At 39.1% G+C, this 18,140-nt stretch overlaps 1 protein-coding gene across 1 annotated transcript in view; it reads right to left on the reverse strand.

The window, feature by feature from the left end:
* STARD13 (StAR related lipid transfer domain containing 13) overlaps nucleotides 1–18,140 on the reverse strand; it is a 263,350-nt gene that overhangs the window by 219,414 nt on the left and 25,796 nt on the right. Inside the window, exons 2-3 of the mRNA XM_050897253.1 lie at nucleotides 9,043–9,189; nucleotides 3,337–3,471 (exon numbers count right to left, since the gene is read on the reverse strand). Of these exons, the coding sequence (XP_050753210.1) occupies nucleotides 3,337–3,471; nucleotides 9,043–9,189 (282 nt within the window). The remainder of the gene's footprint in view (nucleotides 1–3,336; nucleotides 3,472–9,042; nucleotides 9,190–18,140) is intronic.

An 18,140-nucleotide genomic window follows, 5' to 3' on the forward strand; every position in this document is an offset into this window, starting at 1 on the left:
TGGCTAACGTCACTGCCTTGTACTGAGAATTGAACAACTGTGTCCTGTGTAACTCTCTGCATATTATTCCTGAATTACAGCAACGCTGCTATTTGTAACATTAGTCTTCTCCACTGTATTTCCTAATCTCACTAAGTTATGGAGTATTTTGTTCTCTAAATGCCTCGGTATATGAGCTCCTGGGGAGTGGAGACAGATAAGGTCTTTTTGACCTCCTGACTTATAAAAAATTGGAAGAGAAGAAAAACTAGCTCATCAAAATACAATGGATCTGATTTATCTCTGTGTTACTCCCAAGTTACGTATTATACCACTTGGATCATGGGAGTTAAACGGATGCAACCTGGGTGCGACACAGAAGGAAATAGGCCTTGTGTCATTTGGATCCATCCCCTTTACTGTAATAAAAGTAACTTTGGCATGCCCTTTTTAAAAAATATGGAAAAGTCTGTATCTTAAGGAATAAAGGGTGAAAATTCAGGTATTGGAGAGACATGACAGACTCATGCAGACTGAATGCCTGGAGCTAGACATGGCATTATTTGTATTTGCCTGAAATATAGCACATACACCAAAAGCAGCACTTTGAAGGAAGTAAAATGATCTGCTCTCCTGAATGAAATTTGCAAACACCCAGTTTCAACATTTATCCCTAATTTAAAGCACTGGCCAATTCAAAAAAACAGCCCATTAATTTCTAAAGAAATTCTGTGCCTCCAGTAGGTTTCTAGACTAGATGGTGCCCTAAGCAACAGTAGTACTTTCTGCATTACACTGCTGTTACTACAGTTTTACAAAAATGTTTGATACAATATATGGACTGTACTGATGAAGATTCGCAGAACTGCTATTTATTGTACTAGTATTTCCTGAATTTCAACAAAAAGAGAAATGTAGACTTCAGAAAAGAAAAAAAACCCAAACTTACTTTCTCTGCCTTCTCTCCCACACTCTTCTAGCCAAACAATAGTATTACTGCAACATCACTTCAAAAATATTTACATAGTATTAGTGGGAAGGCAGTTAAGCAATGATACTTGTACATGTCTGAACATTTGGCTGAGGTAAAAAACAAATAAAGTTGGCAAATATCTTTTTACTGAATTCTACTATCTATTCCAACTAGAACAAGTGACAAATCAGAACAAACGTTTGTGCTTTTGCAGAAATGGAAAACAGTGAACTTATTTTCTAAGGAAAGGAAATAGCTAGTGGGAAGACAATAATGTTTTCAATTAGTAAGCAAGTGGAACCCACCTTCAAATTTCCATTTCAGTGAACAGAAGTAGGCTCATTTAATGAAGTACAGAATTTGTATGGTGGCATGCTTATCATTCTTTGGTAGATGAACAGTATGCCACTTTTAAAGATACCTTTAATATAACAGATTTTACTTCAATCAAAATTGTGTAGATAACTTGAAATAAGCACCTCATCAGAGGAAAGAAAACTGCTGAGCTATTGACTTAACGTGTAATTATTGCTAAAACCTGTTGGCTTTGGGATCAGAGGAATGGAGGGTGGCATATGTGACGCCAATATCTGAAAATGCCTCTGAAGCTATTTGTGGAAGAGATGCTAGTAGGACAGATACGAACGGCAGAAAATTACCAGAAAGTATGCTTAAGAACAGAATAAACACACGGAGAGTAACACAGGCTAACAGGGAAGTGTAAGTATGGCTTTTGGAGGCCAAGTTCTTTGAATGATCATGCAGATATGGGTGATTTGGCTGATACAATGTACTTCCATTTCAAAAAGCTTCTGATGAAGTTATCTATCAGACTCAAACTATGCTGTCAAGGAGGAACAACAAAAAAGACATCAAGAAATAAAAATACCTTTTCATTGCTAACTAAATTGAAAAAAAAAAGGTTAGGAATAATTGGTTGTTTTCTTTTACAGTGGATGGATATTACCTGACAGTCTCACAAATACATGTTCAATATACTCATAAATGATCTGGAAAATGGAGGAATGAAAAGGGACAGAGTTTTCTGATTATATTAAATTACAGAGGTTAATAAAAACAAAAACTGACTGCCGATTGCTGCAAAAGGACCTCATGATGCTGAATGAGCATAAGATAAACAGGCAGATAAAATTCAATACCAATAAACAGACACACAGAAACCTCCCCCCCCCCCGCCCCAGTCTCAGGTATTCACTAGTTCCTACAAGTTTCCCAAGATTCAGTTTTTCACAGTACAAGAATTACAGCCAAATTAATAATCCAGTAGCAAATTTACAACAAGAAATAGGTGTTTTTTCACATACTTCACAATTAAACTTTGGAACTCATTGCTACAAGACGCTTTGAATATCAAAAGAACAAATGAATACAAATGAATACAAAAGACACAACTAGTGGCAAAAAAGACCCTTGGGGGCTATTAATTACAAAACTGCAATATAGTGTCTGGCTTCAATGTGTCTGCATGATAAATACCTCAAAGGAAGCTGGGATGGCTATCTGCTTACCCTGTTCTTACACTTCTTTCCTGAACATCCAACGTTGGCCACTGCCAAAGAAAGGATACTGGACTATAAGTACCTTTGATTCAATCCAGTGCAGCCATTTTTATGTTGTGTGATGATCATGGACATGGCTGGCACCCAAGTAATTTAAAACTGAGAGGCAAAAACCCACCTGCATTTCAGAACCAAGACACTGATACTAAAATAGCTTACATTTAGTTATTGAGAAAGTGAATCAAAGCCTTTTGAGAAAACCCTCTCACAGATTTTAACAGACTTCAACTGCAGACTACAGCATCACCTCGTGAAAAAAACCAAAATAAATATTGCTATTACTGGTTAGAAATAGGGCTTAACTAAACCTCCAGAGCTGAACACTTCTGCTTACAGAGAATGCAGGGTGGAATCCACCCTGAACTGGGCATAACCAACAGTCAAATTAAAAATCCTAAGAGACTAATTCTAAAATAAGCAATGAAGAAAAAGATGCACTAGTGGCTCTGATGCCTGGAATCCATCACATGTAACCTCCAGATGAGATGAATTACTCTTCAGAAGCGCCTGTTTCTTTCCATTGACTATGAAGGCAATCCAAGAAACTAGTTCCGATGTAGAATTCTTCATTAGTGTCTAAAATCAGATTAGATGAATCCCACAGCCCTGGAGTCTCATTAACTCAAGACCGACTTAACTTTTATCTGTACCTGTTTTGCAAACCAAACTCCTCCATGTAGTGCAATGTTTGCAGAACAAATTACTTCAAAGAAACACAAGGACAATTTTAATGATAAATAGTAAATTTTGAGGTTACTGAACCTGAGAGTCAGAGAATGTTGTAAATATGCTATAGCTACTTACATCAGTTTTAGGTCGTGCTCCAGTTGACACTGGGTAAGGTAAACATTCTAGATCCTGGTAGTCTGCTCTTCTATTTTTCCAAGATCCCTTTCCTTGATGATCTCCATAAAAGCCTGTCTCCGCTTGAACAGGGCACTGTAAGAGAATTTTAAAAACCCTGTAAATAAAGGCAAGTCATAAATATTTTTAATGTGAACTGCAAGATAAAAACATTGGAATTTTATCTTTTTAAAGCTTTTTTCTCTGATGTAAGGTAAACATTTGGCCTCAATCTTTTTTCTTAAAACCACCTGCTGCATCATTTTTACATTTTGCTACATTAGACATCCAGATATTATGTGGTTTCTTTAACAGCTAGTATACACAACTGGAGAACTAATAAATAGTAGTACACCTTCCTAAATATCAAGGAACTGAATCACCTCTACCTTAGAAAGAGAAATGGTTTTATTCGAATTATTTAAAACTATCTTTTCACTTTATTTCATGTTTGTTTTTCTCACTTAAACAGAGACCCAGCAAATTCCCATTTTCAAATTACAGACTCTGAACTTTCCAAATCCGCTTTTCCTTGTCCCCCAAACCTGGGGAGATCTCACTCGATTGCTCCACTTCCACATCATTTTTTAAAAGATGCATGTCCTAACTCTGGGCCCAACATGTACCCGGCCACACTGAATGCAATGTCAGGAAGAGACCAACTGCACAACATTCCTCCACGTATCCTGGTTTGCCTCAAAAGAACAACAAGGTGTGCAAGCAAGGAGCAAGCCATGCTTCAATCCAGCAGGATCCGTGCTGGGAACAATCAGGGAACCAGGATCATGGGTGCACTGCAGAGCAGTCCCAAGCTGCTGGGTACAATCAGTCAGAATCAGCCCATTTTCTGGAGGCTCCCCTTCACAAAAGGACGAATTTGCTGCTGGTCTTTAACAGCAACTGCCTAGTTCCCAGTTAGCATATTTTTAGGGATGTAAAATGAGGAGGCATTGAAAAGTTGACAAAAGAATCAGTATGTGGCCCAAAAAAGTCTGAAGATAATATACTACTGCAAAAGAATTAAGAGAACGTGTAAGTTAAAGACAAAGTTTTGTTCAATGAAAGTTATATCTCTAATATAAGATGGGATAATTATAATCAATCAGGATTTCCCTGTCACTATCCATGAACGATAAAGAACTAAAACACGTGATTCGCGTTCTTCAAATCTGCTGTTTTTTCTGTACTGAAACTGAGTACTAGACATCAAATGGCAATGAAGCAGATACATTAAACAACAGGGAAACATGCTGTTTACAGCAAGAGTGTTTTATCTCTGCTGTCTCATTTACAAAGTACATCCTTCAATATTGCTAAGAAAGACTTTTTTTCATAGGAAAGGTACAGGTTTTAGAGGAGCAGTACTATTAATTGCAGTTTTCCAAAGCTAGCAGTTTTGCTGTTAGTACATTCAGGTAGCCCAGCTTTTTGTACTTAAATTATGTATTTACAGTATTGGTGAGAGATTGTTTCAGAAAATAATTTGATGACAGATAATTATTTTTAATATCTTTTCTGGATCAGATACTGAGTCATCCAGCCAGCGCTACTGCCCCATACTATTTCCCAATAAAAAACTGACCAGCAGTAACTTGCAGTTTACACAGATGTAAAGACAGACCACCTCTTACCATTCATCTAAAACTTATTACGTTTTAGAAAACACCTTAAATTTGTTCACCAAAATACTGCAAGACCTCCTACTCTCACCCAATAAGTCCCATGACATTTATTCACCCAGTTTATTTTCATTAGCAAATATTTAGACTTCTTCCTGTAAAATTTTTGTTCGAGTATTATTAATAAGATACCTTCACAATAGGAAAATTTAAAGAATAATAAAATATCAAAGAGTTACTTCCATGAACAGATGAAAAATCCCGCAGTAGAAAAACAACTGGCTCAACCTAGCGATTACATTACAAAATATATTTCTGAGACACAGCATTTGTCATAAGAAATAAATACTCTGTCATCTGTTAAAAATTGCCCTCAAGAGACCAATTTTCAGAGCAGCAGCTCCAACAAACTTGTTGCCACTCATACAGTAGTCACCTACTTTGGAGATCTCGGGTCTACAAGTTGGCCTTGCATCTGTGAGCACTTCACCCAAAATAATTTTCAATCATAATTTCTTGCGTCAATTCCCAGTTTATATAATCAAAATAGGATAAAAACATATGAAGAACCCATAAGTGGTTCATCATTTTATAGAAGCCAAATTTACACAGTTACTAGTAAACATATGACTGAGATAGGTCTTCTTCCTATTCAAGTTTCATTGTGAGTGACAAGAATAAAATATTTGATGTGTGTGGAACAAGTTACAAGCTATAATAAGAAATATGGACCAAATGGGATGAATTGATAGAAGTCAAATTACTCATACAACTTGTATGAAAACAAGAGTTTGTTCATTTTTTCCACTGCAACTGTCATTTTGAGATTTGCAAAATCTGTTTCTTCACAGTAAAATCATGGAGAGATTTAGGAGGATGTATTTCTCTTCTTTGACTATATGGGAAGACTAAGGCCAACCCATTTTGAGGCAAATTATGCTTAAATGTTTAAACTAGATGATTCCCTTGTCCTATGTATTGGGTTTGCATGGCAAGGTTTTGGTAGCAGGGGGGCTACAGGGGTGGCTTCTGTGAGAAGCTGCTAGAAGCTTCCCCTGTGTCCAACAGAGCCAATGCCAGCCGGCTCCAAGACGGACCCGCCGCTGGCCAAGGCCAAGCTCATCAGTGATGGTGGTAGCGCCTCTGGGATAACATATTTAAGAAAGGGAAAAAGTTACTGTGTAACAGAGAGGAGTGAGACTATGTGAGAGAAACAACTCCCTAGACACCAAGGTCAGTGAAGAAGGAGGAGGAGGTGCTCCAGGAGCCAGAGTGGAGATTCCCCTGCAGCCCGTGGTGAAGAGCATGGTGAGGCAGGCTGTCCCCCTGCAGCCCATGGAGGTCCACGGTGGAGCAGATATCCACCTGCAGCCCGTGGAGGACCCTATGCCGGAGCAGGTGGATGCCTGTGGCCCCATGGGAAGCCCCCGCTGGAGCAGGCTCCTGGCAGGACCTGTGGACTCGTGGAGAGAGAGGAGCCCATGCTGGAGCAGTTCATGAAGAACTGCAGCCTGTGGGAAGGACTCACGTTGGAGAAGTTTGTGGAGGACTGTCTCCCGTGGGGAAGAGTGTGAGGAGTCCTGCCCCCGAGGAGGAAGGAGCGGCAGAGACAATGTGTGATGAACTGACTGAATCCCCCACTCCCCATCCCCCTGCGCCGCTGGGGGGAGGAGGAGGTAGAGAATTCAGGAGTAAAGTTAAGCCCAGGAAGAAGGGAGGGGTGGGGGGAAGGTGTTTTTAAGATTTGGTTTTATTTCTCATTATCCTACTCTGATTTGACTGGTAATAAATTAAATTAATTTCTTTCCCCAAGTCGAGTCTGTTTTGCCCGTGACGGTAATTGGTGAGTGATCTCCCTGTCCTTATCTCGACCCACGAGCCTTTTGTTATATTTTCTCTCCCCTGTCCAGCTGAGGAGGGGAGTGATAGAGCTGCTTCGGTGGGCACCTGGCATCCAGCCAGGGTCAACCCACCACATCCTACAAATACCTTTGCAGGAGACAGCAAACGGTGTCCCATCATTAGTTCCAGAACAGATTGTCCCTGACTCTTTTCTTGCTCTGATCTGGCTGGTCTCATCAGGAAGACCTTTAAGTTAAATGACCTCTCCAGCTTCTGGAGTGAATTTGGCTCTTGGAGGTTTAAAGGACATTTCCACTCTGCCAAATAAGGCCACAATAAAAATGTGCCTGATTCACATGTTTGCCTGTCCACAGACAATTAAAATGAAGCAAGCTCTCCTGCTTCAGAGTGGGAAGAAGACGTGACCTGATAAAGAGGAGTGTAACTGCTCAAATATCATATTAAAGGAAATGGTAATTTTGGCATCGATGTTAGAAACATCCTTGAAATCTTTTTGGACTTATCCAAACAGATGCAATTATTGGTAAGGGAAACAAGTGTGCCAAGACCAGTGACACTGGCTTGGAGGTAGGTTTTATCAGCATAGTAAGCATGACCAGCTCTGTATCACCAGCACAGGCTTTTGGCGGGGCGATATGCCCCAGGAAGAAGGCTGTGCCTCAAGTCCCGGCCTCTGTACTTATGTCTTGCCACTACACTTCAGTAAGAGAAGTGCAAGCATCTGGGATGCTGGTGTTGGTATTCTCTATGCAACCACTTTTGATGATGGTGTTCTTATGTATCAAAGGGCAGTGAAAACATTGTCTATTTGGATTTGTTTTTCTGCTGTCTGCACACTACATGCCCTTCATTGAATGCTCCAGCAATGGATTTGAAGTCCAGTGTCCTATGATGTTCAAGTCATGGAAAAAGAATGATGCCTAACCAAACCATGGCTTTTGCGTTAGTACAACAGGCACAGCCATAAAATCACAGGTGTTTGGATCACTGGTTACCAAAACCAGACTGCCTCACGATGGGAAGTGCTTAAACTCTGATAGCTTGGATTTCCCTTTCAGGCAGAAAAGCAGACTACACTGCCACTGTATTTTGACAGAAGAGATTGAGCAGTCTCCTACAAGAAGACAGAACACTGTCCATTAACAGACAAGTCAATGATGAAATTGATTCAGTTGGACAGAGCTAGTTCTGACTTGCTGACATGTACAATAAGAAAGAAATAAGAGACAGTCATGGCCACTCTGTTACTAACACTCTCTCTGCAGAATATGAAATGCATACTGCAAAGCGCAACACTGAGATGCAAGATTCTGAATGTCCCACCTTGAGAGACATGAACATTTACATTGTGATCCATACAGACATTTTCTTAAAGAATTTGCTTTTACAAAATGAAGCAGCATCGGAACAGCAGCGGTGGCCAAAGCATTCGAACAAGCTCACCTTCCAGGAATTTCAAGCCAGCGCTACCATTCAGAGCTGCAAATCCAAACAACTCTATCTTAAGAACTGACTTTAATCATAGCCTAAAGTAGAGAACAAACACTCCTACTTCTCATGCTGTTCACTCTCCAGTTACTTACTTCTATAAAAAACCTTGCTTATTCAAAAATTACTAAAATAATATCATTGCTCCTTAATCCCATTTGCCCTCAAAATAAAAGCTTGGGAAACTGTGTGTCATCAACTGATGACACGTGCCATCACAAAATATTCTTAACTAGAGGAATGCACCTCTAAATCAAATATTCAGATAAAATAAAGAAATAAAAATATTAATTCAACTCTTAATGAAGATACATGGTGTCTCTCTTGCTGTTATGTCTTTAAAACAATATAACAAGTATAAACAGGCTAGCACTGGAATTTTAAATTAACAATGTTCTATCCTGATCAAATGCAATCATCTGGATTCAAACTCCCCTCTAAAAAAGGTGTTTAATGATTTTAAGCCATATTGACAGAAAACTGACAAGTTTCATCCTATGACAGTTTTGGTTATTTGGCCGTTAGTTGTCTAATGAAATTAGAGATTTCATTATTATTGAGTGAAAACTGTAACTTCACCCTTGAACCTGAGCTCCTCAGCCTATTCAGAAACACAACCAGATCTGAAAACCATGGCTTGATGAGCATCTGATAACTAAATGTTAGAAAACGTATCATACGACACACACATTCTTACCAGTTGCTTGTGCCTTTTGGTAGAAGGAGTACTGGAGGGAGAAGAGCCAGCACTCAGAGCTTCTTCAATATCTAAGTTCAACTTTTCCAGTTTCTTCATAAGACATGACATAGAGTCTGACCATTCAGATCCTTTTTCTGGTTGGGTCTAAAAGAAATCAAACATACGTGAAGTCTTAAAACAGTCAAGCTTTTTGTAACCTGAAGAGACTAATTTTTCTTCTAGCCCTCAAGGAAAAAGCTGACCAGTTCCTTCCTTGTCCTTGAGTAACTTTTCTCCATTTAGAAAGCTTCAATTATCACTCCAATCCTGATGACACATATTCATAGCTGTTCTTCATACTCAAAAGAGTACACTCCACTTCTGTATATCAGAATGGCTTTCTAACACTTCATCTTGGGTGAACCACTGCCAGCTCAAGCTGAGCACAACCAAAACCAAAACCAAAGTAACTTTAATGTCTCCTCCTTAAGCCACTTCTATTTTAGCATCTCTTCACTGATCGTTGTCAGTAAGAATCAGAACACTGAAGTTCATCATGTGCACTGTATTTTATTCCTTACTATAATTCCAGACTTCGTCAAGTCTTGCAGCTTTATTCTGTCTATCTGTTGGGAATACTTTATTGGTCTCAAACACTTTCTGTTTTCATGGATGCATCTTCCCCTTTTATCTGAACCGCTTCATTGTATAATGAAAACATTAATCCATTGTAGCGTAACTGCCAAAAATACTTTTCTTGTTCCTTGGTTTCCTCAAAGTCCTTTCCAGTGACTCCCCTTAAGCATCTTTCCATGGCAGTCCCTGTGCATGCTGCTGCATTATGCCTCGTTTTCCTTATTCAAATCACTTCTAATGATCCACAAGAAAAATACAGTCACACTGACCTCCCTGTCATCATGGGCAGCTACCGCTCCCCAGATTAGTCTCTCTCCTGAAGCTACTTCAGTTATTTCATCTTCCTTACTTTCACAAACAATACATATCTTTGCACAGAGGATAATTTCATAGCAAACAATTCTAACAGCCTGAGCATACAAACAATAATACTGCGTTGCCATCCTGCCAAAATCCTAAGAGCATCATACCAACACTCCACAACACCTAGGGGAGCTAGATGAATATTGTTATTATTCTTACCTGATAAATCGTTACGGTGATGTGTTTCCTTATGAGGGTTTCGCAAGTGGGACACAGATAATTGTAATTTGCTCACTATCATAGAAAAAAGCTTTATGAATAGAATCCAGGAGGCTCACTCCAGTTATCACACTGACATATATTATTACTAATGGAATTGCTCATTTTCACCACAGTAACTAAGGTCCCAAATCGTCAGAGACCTGCTCCATATTACTAACAAACCCATGTTCCCTTCAGAGGGGCTAGTATTATCTTTGTAGGGATTGTTTTGAAGCACAGAAAATTAAATACCCATCTTTAGTTTTCCAAATCTTTATTTGGAATTTCCCAAATTTTTACAGCCTCTGAAATGCTGTTAAAAGTGCTAAGCTGTATTTCAACTCTGTAGCTATTAAAATTATTTAAACAGATATTTTGATTGCCTCCCATTGTCTTCCCAACCATTTTAAAGTAAAATATAGGCTGTCCCACAGAAAGCAAGTATCAAAAGACACTCCTCATGTTGAATCTATTCTGAGTGAGATGATCTTACACACGAAATGTGCATGTTGATATATGTCTATAACACTCATTAGTAAACAAAGTAAAGATTCTACATTTTCCTGTAGCTATGCTTCCTCACGTACTGATCTTTCCAATACTAAAGAATGCTCAAAAAAACTCAACAAGGACAAAACATGCAAACCAACCCAAACTCCAGCAGCAATGAATGTAGAAAGTCTGTCAAAATCTTATATGAAGGTTCTATTCCCCAACACAGTTAAACTGTAATTTAAGAAAAAGGAGCTGTAAGAATGTGCTTTGTTACTTATCAGTGATAAACAATTCTGAGGCAAGAATTACACAGGGAAATGAGTAAAATGTGTTTGATTTCCATGACCTATGCAAAAATTGTACTTGCTAGGTGACAAACATTGAAGGTTACATTAGAAGTTTGGATTTTTGAGTTCAACAAAAAGTAGGAGTGATTTACACAAGTGCAAACAGTCCATTCTCTGTTCCATGACAGAAAAGAGTATTTCAGGGGGCTGGAGAGGTGTCTCTAATTTAGCATTTTCCACAGAAAATACAAAGATGAAAATTCATGAAGACTTTAAGAAAGGCTTCAAAATATTTCTAAGATACTCCAAATGCACATAACAATACATATGTTACAAAAAAAGTACAGCTCCATGCGTAGCGAAGCACACTTTGTTTTTATCTCCACAAATATTTACCTACTGGAACAATACTTCCAGCATTCACTAATACTCTGCAATACATCTGTATGAGCCAAACCCCTTATTTTTATAAATTTCTTGTTTTACTGTAACAGAACTCAAACCACAGTCATTTCTTAAAAATACAGCTCCTAAGGAGTTTCCCCAAACTATAACTCTCCTAGCTTTCTCCATTCAGTTCTGTCTTTTTTAGTTCAGTAAGACTCTATTTTGTGTCTATTAAGGGGATGAGGAAAAAGATGGGTTTTCATTATCCTTCAAGATAAAGCCAAATGGGCCTAGTTAACAAATGCCATTCACTAATTGGAAATTTGGCACAAAAGCACCATTTGGAACAAATGCTGATTGGCTACGTATTTCAAAGGTTGCCTGAAATTCCTGCTGAACAGCAAAAACATGATGCTACTTACATTCAAAAATATACAGCCTGCACAGTAGGACTTCTAACCAGTGAATAAATTCTGCCTAATCCATTCACGAGGAACACAGCTCCCCAGTGTTCAGCTCTAGTAACTAGGTTGGACACTATCAAAGTGCTCAGAAGAGCTGAGTATCAGTGTATCCTCCCCATAGCAACTGCAGAGGCAGCAGGGTCAGAGCATCTTTGGAAGCTTTTGTGTCTTGCCCTTCAGGAGGAAAAAAATCTCACTCTAAATTATCTAAGAATCATGGTCTGCTTTATTCATTGTTTTTCCCCTAAAAAGGTGTACAGGGAGAACACTCCTTTCCATATACTCTCAAGGTCTCCTTTCTTTGTTGGAGCCATAGTCATTCAGCAACGCATAGGAATGCTGTTATCTTTTGAAGAACCTGAAAAGCTTAGAGGCAGAGGTGCATTACAGGAACACTTTTTGTATGTTACCTCGGAATATAGAATCATAGAATCATTTAGGTTGGAAAAGACCCTTAAGATCATAGAGTCCAACTGTTAACCTAACACTGCCAAGTCCACCACTAAACCATGTCCCTAAGCGCCACGTCTACATGTCTTTTAAATACCTCCAGGGATGGTGACTCAACCACTTCCCTGGGCAGCCTGTTCCAATGCTTGACAACCCTTTTGGTGAAGAAATTTTTCCCAATATCCAATCTAAACCTCCCCTGGTGCAACTTGAGGCCATTTCCTCTCGTCCTATCCTAGACAGATGAGCAGTAGTAGAAAGTGAGACCAGAGAATCCCTTGTCAAACAAACTTTCAAGGTGGAGCTACCTTGTCTATGAAGATTACATCGTACATTGGGCAGAGAATGACATATTGGCCTTGAAAGTTAACTCCTTTGCCATATGCATTTCTCAAGTGCCAAATACCCAGGTTAGACAAAAAAAGAATAAAAATATCGTAAAACAGAAGTATCATGCTCTGTGCTAAATATAAAATTAAGTGGTATGCACTTCCTTAAACTTGAAGCAGTTACAAATGCAGCTATTATGCTTCACACAGTTATTGTATATGAAGAACTAACCCAACTGTTTAATATTTACTAAGACACATTTAGCAATGAGACAAACATAAAATTTAGTTGTAGGTTGCTACCTCCTACAGCAACCACAGTTTGTTTTAGAACAGCAAGCTTAAAGTTTTTGTTATGTGTACACATTCATATCCAGATTCTGTGTTCACTTACATAGCTGAAATTTTATTACTACCAATAACAAATTACAGAGGTAAAACAGGGCGCAAGATTATGGTCCATCACCTCAACAATTACTTGCTCCTTCCTTAGATTGAGAAGTAAATACATTCCAGACATTCAACTACTTGTGCCTTTTGGACCAAAGGCTTCTGCACCCTGTTTTTCAGCTTTCAAGAGTTCTTCACTAATCTTATTCAGCAAAAACATCTGTGATAAAAGGCATATTTGTTTCAATGTTTTGCCCATGAAGCTTATTGCAATAGGCATAATAGCTGCCAGCAAATCTAAATTTAAACTGAAAGAATGTGGTAGAAATGAAGAAGTCCATATAGAACACTCAGGGGTCAGGGTTAACCTCGCTGCCAGACCTCATCCTATACTGGAAGCAGAAAGGCTTCCAAGTGAAGGGTTATGAGAAAATTACACAACTCTAAATTTATCTGTTAACTTGTGGCTTTCACTTCAGAAACCTTCAATAGGTCCAATTGTTCTGATAATTAATGTATTGCACAACTTTGAGTGATAAATTACTAACCTCCAAATAAAAAAATATCAATGATATTTAACTCTCCTCCCTAATATTAAATCCGTTTAGATAAAATTCTCTCTGATGTACAGCCTAGATCCACAAAGAATCATTTTATGGAAGTATTTCAGAGACCAAATGTCATATTTTGCTCTTGCTGCACTGATGGGGCTCCTCTGTTCTCAAAAGAAGCTCTGTGTAAAAGAAGGTGTCCCAGCCACTGGTGGCTTTGCCTACAGGGGCTGGGGCAGGAAGCCAGATTGGTTCCTTAAACAAAATCCTTCCAAAAAAAAAGTATTTGGAATACAAAGGACTCTTTTATTCTCAAAATAGATTTATGTGTTCCTTCTATATTGAAGATAAAATATATCAAAGGGAATCTTCCCTCATATCCCACTATAATGTTGCTTAAAGATATACAGAGCTTTTAGATGGACAACTAACTTGTGGCACCTTCATCCTGGAAAGCAGGTAAACTCAACTCTGCAGTTAGCAACCTTTCCACTTCTAAGAACTGCTATCCATCTGAAATGATCATGGAAACTCTCTTCAATCTCTCAAGTCAGCAGGCAAAATCATGCGCATAGCTAGGTTGCTTGGAAAATGAAAGCTCTTCAGGGACATCACATAAAATTCAGAGAAATCTGGATCCTTCTGGTCCCCAAAGCATGGAAGCATTCACCTAAAATGGGCTATTAGGACCTCAGCAGTTTTCCCAAAGAAAAGGTACAGAAATACTAATACGAAGATAGTGTTAATTTAATTGGTTTTAAAGGAAATACCTTTTCCAGGATGAACCCTTGACCCCTAAACCTATGATATTTACACTTCTTAAATATGTCTGTGTATGGAGCTTCATTATTCCTTCCTGTCCAGTCACTTTCTCCTTTGTGCTTTCCTGCCTGAGGGTGTGCTGCCCCCAGCTACTGATTTCTTCAAACAGGTTTTCAGAAGTGACACAAGCCGTAGCTATATGAATCTGATGAAAACTTCTAAGTGCTTGATGCTCTAGAGCAAATTAAACTGATTTTTAAAGACACTTAAGGTTGTTTCTGGTTTTTCTCCATTTCCCCGACAGTGCCACCACATAACTGACTTCATCTTCTTTCACTAAGCTGAACCATGCATTTCTATAACCTACGTGTTTGCATTTTAGTAAACCACTAGCTATGTCTTTGAGGATGAATACAGTATAATACAGGAAAATATTGTGGAAGTGCCAACTTCAAGACATAGTACAATAAGGATATATACTTGGGGGTTTTTTATGATTAAAAGGTACACCACATGGGAGAAAAGGGAACCCAAAGAGGTGGTACCATGAGAAAATAATGTAAAACAACCCTTACCTCATTTCATGTATTTGACTATTTGACTTTTTAAAGGCAAACTCAGACCAGCTCAGAAATGGACTCCATTACTTTTTATAACAGCTTTTAATCTCTTGGACAGTAAATTGGTAAATTTGGCCTTTAATTTGCAATCAACACATTGATCTGGCATAGCGATAATGTCCATCGTATAAAAGAAAATAAAATCCTGAAGTCCCATCTCTCTTTCAAGGGTTCCTGCATCAGTTCTTAAGGATCATTGCTCTAAGGCAGGCAGGACAGAAGCTCTGATACCAACGGAGTCTTCCAAATATTAGTTCATGGAAATATTTCCCAGATGAAGAAACCTGAGCTAATTTCTGGGACTGAAGGCCATAAGCTGTATCAGCATGGTGCTTCACCCAAGACAAGAGAGAGAGATTGGAAGGGGAAAAGAAAGGAATTTAGTTGATGAAAAGGCGTGGGGCAAAATGCTTTGGAAAACAATTGCACAATACTGCAGGAGTTTTAAAGTGCAGTAGCCCATTGTCCCAGACAGCCTAGTATGGGAACTCTGTTGCAGGTTTGTTTTGTCTCTAGGAAAAGCAACTAGTTTTGTATTGGACTTATTTAAAAAATGACAACTTAAAATGGCATGTAGTTGCTTTTAACATCAAATTGTAATTTGGGTTTGCTCCAATGATTAAAAAACCCCTTTATTATTTTCCCAGTTCACAATGCCTACAGCAATTCTCCACCTTCTAACAAATTATGATGTCAAGCAACACCGAATTTCACAATCAGGCTGTCTGACAAGCCTGTACTGCCGACACATGCTACAGAACTGGCACCCGAATGGCCAGACAAGCTGTCTTAATTGACATCTGCTCCTATTTGAGCACATGAATTATCCTCTTGGGTTATTCCATCTTCACCTACTGCAGAGCGGATGCCAGCTCATCATTTATCTAGTCTACCAGTTCCTCCACCTTGTGAGGCGGAGGAAGTGAACTGCGCTTCTTGTATCCCAAACACCTGCTCTAAGCAGTAGTCAAATTCCTGACGCCATCCATTTGCATTCGGCTTGGCACCATCTGCAACGGTGGTTGTATCGGCATATCACAATTACTGACCATGAATATCAAACCAGTTTACACACATAGGTATTAAGACACATTTAACTTCTTTTTCACCAAAAATTACTAACTTCAAAATACAGTAACTCTTACAATGACTACCTTGGAAAATGTAACTAACCTGTGCCCGTTTACAGAAGAGTATCTTCCTGCAGTACTTGTTGACTAAGCAATGGTGTGTTTCAGACTGGGTTTCACAAAAGCTGAGGAGCCTCATGCCACTAAATCCACAAAAAGTTACATACTGGAATAGGTAACTTACAGATCCTTCTCCCCGGTGTGTTTAATTGCACCTACAGACTGCCTTTTGAGATTGGATAGGGCTATCTCTTCATGCGGTTAGAGCTATCCAGGATGTAGAAGAGCTGGGCTCAGCTTCATCTTTGGCCTAATGCATTTTGTATCAGCTCTCCCATCATTTTAAAAATGGGCAGGAAGCAGAAGAATAGTATCACTTTAGTACCGGGTACAAATAGCTGTGCAGGAAGTTCCTCCTCTCCTTCTTGCCAAAGAGGAAACAAGCATGAAAATCTACTTTACCAGTTGTGGCACCTACCTTAAGGGGAATAGATCAGAAGAGTTTTGCGAGTTTTAGCCAGCAACTATGCTCTATAAAATACATAAGCACTTTGGTAAGACTAGGTATTGGTCTTCTAGTCCTACAAACAGGACTTCATCCCCAGGCTACACATTTGAGTTGCTTCCACCACATGTAGTTTCTCTTATTTGTCCACCAAATCTTGAATTATTTTTGCATAGGCAAAGCTACAAGAGGAGAACCTATGCCCATAAAAACTTACCATCAGAAATTCTTCTGGAAGGTAGAAAACACAGGCTAACGTCTTTCAAACAGTTGAGGAACCTGAATCCTTCTCTTTTGGGGAAGATGAACCACTAAATTATGGAAAATGTAAATACAGCACCTCCTTCGTTTACAAAGAAAGCAGCAGCCGCCATTGCATTTTGTGGAAACTTTCATCCTCAGGATATACATGTAAGCTCTATGTCCACCGAAGTGACTCAGAGTAACCAGTCCCACCTATGTGCTGCCTCCCAATCAAGGTTAGCCTCACGATAAGCATCAAGCTCTTGGTCTTAGGATGAACTGTATGATTTTGACACATGCAGGAAAAAAGCAAGCAGGAGATCTTAAATTGAGAAAACAGCCCAGGAAACAACAAACCCCCCTACTTTATCAACACCTGGCTAGCCTAATAGCCAGTCTCAGAGAGCTGTCAGCAGCTGATGCCTAAAGAAAGGGTGTAAGAACTGGGCAATAATAACCTGGTATTTCACACAGGATGCTCTCCCAGTTTTCAGTACCATAAGCTGCAAGTTGTATCACAACAGTGGCCATTAAGCAGCAGACCGAACAGGACTTCCATGTCAAGCAACCAAATTCAGCCTGTGATCCTAGGTTACTCTGGATTTGATCCAAACATTAAAAATTAAGGTCTGGATGAATTCTCAGGTCATAGCCGACCAAAGCATGACAAGGGCAGTTCTTCAGTTATGACTTTTTCACTTATATGCATGCTACAAAATGCTGCAAGGTCCACTGCTGCTTCTGAATCCTCCATCTCCTATTAAAGATGTGCACAGCCTGATGAAGGTCCCACTTATTGAAGAAATAGCGCACTGTTCTGAATTCTTCTGTGATGACGTTTGAGGTCTTTGGTAAATAAATGATCTAGTCTAAATATCAGACCATTATAGCAAATACATACTCTAGTCTGATCTAGGTCTTCCAAGACATAAATGCAAACCAGGTCTTGTTGCATCTTAATACAATGAGTAGGGAGGGGAAAAAAAATTCTTCTCCAAAGAGTGAACGACTGCTACCTTAGTAGCTTTTAAATGCTAACAAGATTTAAAGCTTTAATGCTGCGCTTGCATGCTACATACGGCCCTCCTTATACTGTACTAGTAAAATAAGAAAATTTTCATGCGCATTTGCTTCTTCTTCATCAGATCCTTGTTCTTTTTCTATGTGGAAATGAGAACATATTTCTCCTGTATTGAAAGTGATTCTGATTTAGAAGGATGTAGGGAAGACAAATATCCATGTGGAGCCCACAGAGGCCTCCCCTCGTGCCACAACCTTGCTGGACACAAAGTGTGTATAGTAA

This window comes from Gymnogyps californianus, chromosome 1 (assembly GCF_018139145.2).
Source record: "Gymnogyps californianus isolate 813 chromosome 1, ASM1813914v2, whole genome shotgun sequence".
NCBI classification, from domain to species: Eukaryota; Metazoa; Chordata; class Aves; order Accipitriformes; family Cathartidae; genus Gymnogyps; species Gymnogyps californianus.